This window comes from Cnephaeus nilssonii (assembly GCF_951640355.1).
Source record: "Cnephaeus nilssonii genome assembly, chromosome: 14".
NCBI classification, from domain to species: domain Eukaryota; kingdom Metazoa; phylum Chordata; class Mammalia; order Chiroptera; family Vespertilionidae; genus Cnephaeus; species Cnephaeus nilssonii.
Genome location: NC_137085.1, coordinates 16,228,361 through 16,232,482, shown reverse-complemented (window position 1 = coordinate 16,232,482; position 4,122 = coordinate 16,228,361). Strand labels below are relative to the sequence as shown.

The 4,122-nt window shown below is 43.7% G+C and overlaps 1 protein-coding gene across 1 annotated transcript; it reads right to left on the bottom strand.

Annotated features, from left to right (window-relative positions):
• Nucleotides 1-2,707: 2,707 nt before the first annotated feature.
• On the bottom strand, nt 2,708-3,685 carry LOC307111281 (olfactory receptor 1J4-like; the record flags this gene model as incomplete). The annotated part of the gene is made up of 1 exon (XM_079791068.1): nt 2,708-3,685. One exon carries the CDS (start codon nt 3,683-3,685, stop codon nt 2,708-2,710), a length of 978 nt encoding a protein of 325 aa, XP_079647194.1.
• Nucleotides 3,686-4,122: the final 437 nt, after the last annotated feature.

Genomic DNA, 4,122 nt, shown 5'->3' with positions numbered 1-4,122 from the left:
ATTTTTCTCACAGTTGAAAAATACTCACTTGATGTTTTATAAAGTTTTCTTTAATGATCATGAAATGAGATATTGGTTATATGTGTCCTAAATGCCACTGAATTGTATACCTCAAATAGCTAAGTAGAAAGTAAAAAGTGATGCCTGCCAATGGCACATAGAAGAATTAAAGCAATAATAATAATGTATGATTAATACGTTAATTAGGGGAAATGGGACTGAATATATATATTTACGTGAAACAGAGGAAGACAAGAGGAATATATGTGAAACAGATTAAACAAATGGCAAATATAGTAATAAGGAAAATATAAATTCAAATGTATTATAATTATACTAGAAGCCCGGTGCACGAAATTCGTGCACGGCAGGTGGTTGTCCCTCAGCCCTGCCTGTACCCTCTCCAATCTGGGACTCCTGGAGGGATGTCCGACTGCCCGTTTAGGCCCGATCCTGGTGGGATCGTGCCTAAACGGGCAGTCGGACATCCCTCTCACAATCCAGGACTGCTGGCTCCCAACTGCTTGCCTGCCTGCCTTCCTGATTGCCCCTAACCGCTTCTGCCTGCCAGCCTGATCACCCCCTAACCACTCCGCTGCCAGCCTGGTTGATGCTTAACTGCTCCCCTGCCAGCCTGTTGGCCCCCAACTTCCCTCCTCTGCCAGCCTGGTCACCCCTAACTGCCCTCGCCTGCAGGGTTGATCACCTCCAACTGCCCTCCCTTGCAAGCCTGGTCCCTCTCAACTGCCCTCCCTTGCAGGCCTCGTCCCTCACAACTGCCCTCCCTTGCAGGCCGGGTGCCTCCCAACTGCCCTCTCCTGCTGGCCATCTTGTAGTGGCCATCTTGTGTCCACATGGGGGCAGGATCTTTGACCACATGGGGGCAGCTATATTGTGTGTTGCAGTGATGATCAATCTGTATATTACTCTTTTATTAAATAGGATAGAGGCCTGGTGCACAGGTGGGGGCTAGCTGGTTTGCCCTGAAGGGTGTCACAGATAAGGGTGGGGGTTCCCTTGGGGTGAGGGGCGGCCTGAGCCAGGGGCCTGTGGTGGTTTGCAGGCCGGCCACGCCCCCTGGCAACCCAAGGGGAGGCCCTGGTATCTGGAATTTATTTTCCTTCTACAATTGAAACTTTGTAGCCTGGGGCGGCAGCCATTTCTGGGGCGGCAGCCATTTCTGTGGCAGTTAATTCACCTTCTACAATTGAAACTTTGTAGCCTTAAGCGGGTGAGCCCGGCCAGGGTGTGCAGAAAGCTTTGCTTCCCCTGTTGCCGCCAGCAACCCTGGCCTGCTCTCTCAAGCTCCATTCTGCCGCCATTTGTTTGAATTTGTTTACCTTCTATAATTGAAACTTTGTAGCTTGAGTGGAGGCTTAGGCCTGCAACGGCTATGGAAAGCTTGGCTTGCTCTGTTACCTGGGAAACCTTGCTCTCTGTGGCTGTAGCCATCTTGGATTGGGGTTAATTTGCATACTCGCCCTGATTGGCTGGTGGGCGTGGCTTGGCTGGTGGGTGTGGCTTATGTAGCGGAGTGATGGTTAATTTGCATATTACCATTTTATTAGAGAGGATTAGATATCCATAGGCAGTATATCCAGAAATATACTAATTGTTGTTTTACGTAAAATGAACACTATCCAGCATTACCTATTGAACAATGCACACCTCACAGATATAAGGACAAAGAAATGTTTAAATTGATGGAAAAGAAATACCATTTAAACACCAACCAGGAAAAAGCTGCATCCTGACTATACTATACCATATTTACTATACTACACTACACTACACTACGCTATGCTGTGCTATGCTAAGCTATGCCTTACCAAACCATATCATGCCATGCCATGCGATGCTATGCTATGCTACACTACACTACACTACACTACACTACACTACACTATACTATACTATACTATACTATACTATACTATACCATACCATACCATATTATACTATAACATGCCATGCCATGCCATGCCATGCCATGCCATGCCATACCATACTATACTATACTACACTACACTATGCCATGGTAGTATCTATATATCTAACTGTATCTCTATCTGTATATGTATCTATATCTACATAGATATAACATATTTATATTAATATCAGAAGTAGATGAGGTATTAAGGTAGGACCCATTACTAGAAACTCTTCCTAATTATAAAATTAGTAGTGTGTTCTTAAATGCATTCCTCAAGAGTCTCTTTCTCTAACATCCTTGCCTTGTAGCACATAACAATTTTTACTGTTTAATTATTCTTATCATGCCTGATTGCAGTCAGCCAACATTAGGAAGACATGTGCACAATTAGCCAGAAGCCAACAAAAGGCAGCATAAAAAAATCAGGTAATAAAAAGGAAAGACTACCAGGAGCAGATCATGATGCTTAATAAGTGGCTATTCGATAACATAAAATTCTTAAAAATGCATAAGCAAAAAATGACATATCTCAAAACAGAAAGAGACAAAACCACAGTTATAATAGTGTAACATGTTTTGCATAAGATTATGCATATACTGTATATTATAAGAGATGATGGACATGTGAAAATATTAATTGGGAATAAATAATTATTAATAATCCAAGTAGCAAACGTAACATAAATGACATATTAACAACACTGTACATATGAAAGAAAGTATATTCTATGAAAGATGTATGGTGATGTCGACCATACAATAATCTTAGGAGATCTATCTCACTGTGCTCCTGACTGCAACAGGAGGATTTAGTGATTGCTGCCTAAAGAACTTAACCCTATTGACACACATCTCTAAGACCTCTTTTATATCTCTGTTCCTCAGGCTGTAGATGAAGGGGTTCAGCATGGGGGTAACTACTGTATACATGACCGAAGCAATTATGTCTTTGGAACCCCATGATGAGGAGAAAAAGTAAACACCTACAGTTGTCCCATAGTATAAAAACACCACAGAGAGATGGGAGCCACAGGTAGAAAAGGCTTTATAGAGTCTCTTAGTGGAGGGCACCCTCAGGATGATGTTTCCTATACGGATATAGGAGCCCAAAATAACACCAAAACACAAAAAGAAAATCATTCCTCCCTCGGTGAATATGACCAGCTCATTGAGAGAGATGTCTGAGCAGCTCAGCTTCAGGAGAGCAGCGAGATCACAAAAGAAGTGGGTGATTGTATTGTCAGCACAGAAAGAGAGTTGGACCAAGAGGAGGGTGTGCAACAAATCATGGACACAGGAGAGAATCCAGGAGCCAGCTACCAACAGCACACACAGCCCCTCCCTCATGATGGTGGTGTAGTATAGAGGCTGACAGATGGCCACGTACCTGTCATATGCCATCACAGCCAGAAGAAAATTGTCAAGACCACCAAAAAGTATGAAAAAATACAACTGAGAAATGCATCCCACATGGGAGATGGATTGTTGATGAGTCTGCATGTTCATGAGCATCTTAGGGACAGTGACAGAGGAAAGAGAAATGTCAGAGAAGGCCAAGTGGCTGAGGAAGAAGTACATGGGCGTGTGCAGGCGGGAGTCCAGCCTGATGAGCAGGATGATGAGCAGGTTGCCCAGCACCGTGGTCAGGTACATGCCCAGGAACAGGGTGAAGAACAGGCCCTGCTGCCCTGGCGGGATGGGGAGCCCCAGGAGGAGGAACTGGGACACGCTGCTCTGGTTCTCAGGCCTCATGCTGCTCTTCTGTCTGCTGGGGATGAAGAAGGGTTGGGAGTCTCAGGAACCTAGAAAGGAAGACCAGGACATCTCATCTCATATTGTCATTCTCTGAAAAAACCATTAATTTTTAAATACTTTCATATTAATTTTACACAGGTTGGATGTATGCATCTTCCCTCTATTCCAGCTTGGTTCCAGGAAAACATTGATCCCCAAAGTAGTCAACAATACCTCATCACATAGAAGGGTTCACTATTTATTCAAATATTACTATTAACATTAAGACTGAATCAGGACATTTACTAAGGACTGAAATGCAGCAGTGAGCAAGAAAATCAAGGTGACCACTTCTATGAGTTTATATCTTGATGAGCATGGAGGGATCATTTCTACACCAGGCCAGAGCCAACTCATAATAATTCACTGTGGCAAGAATGGAAGGTCAGAGCCTG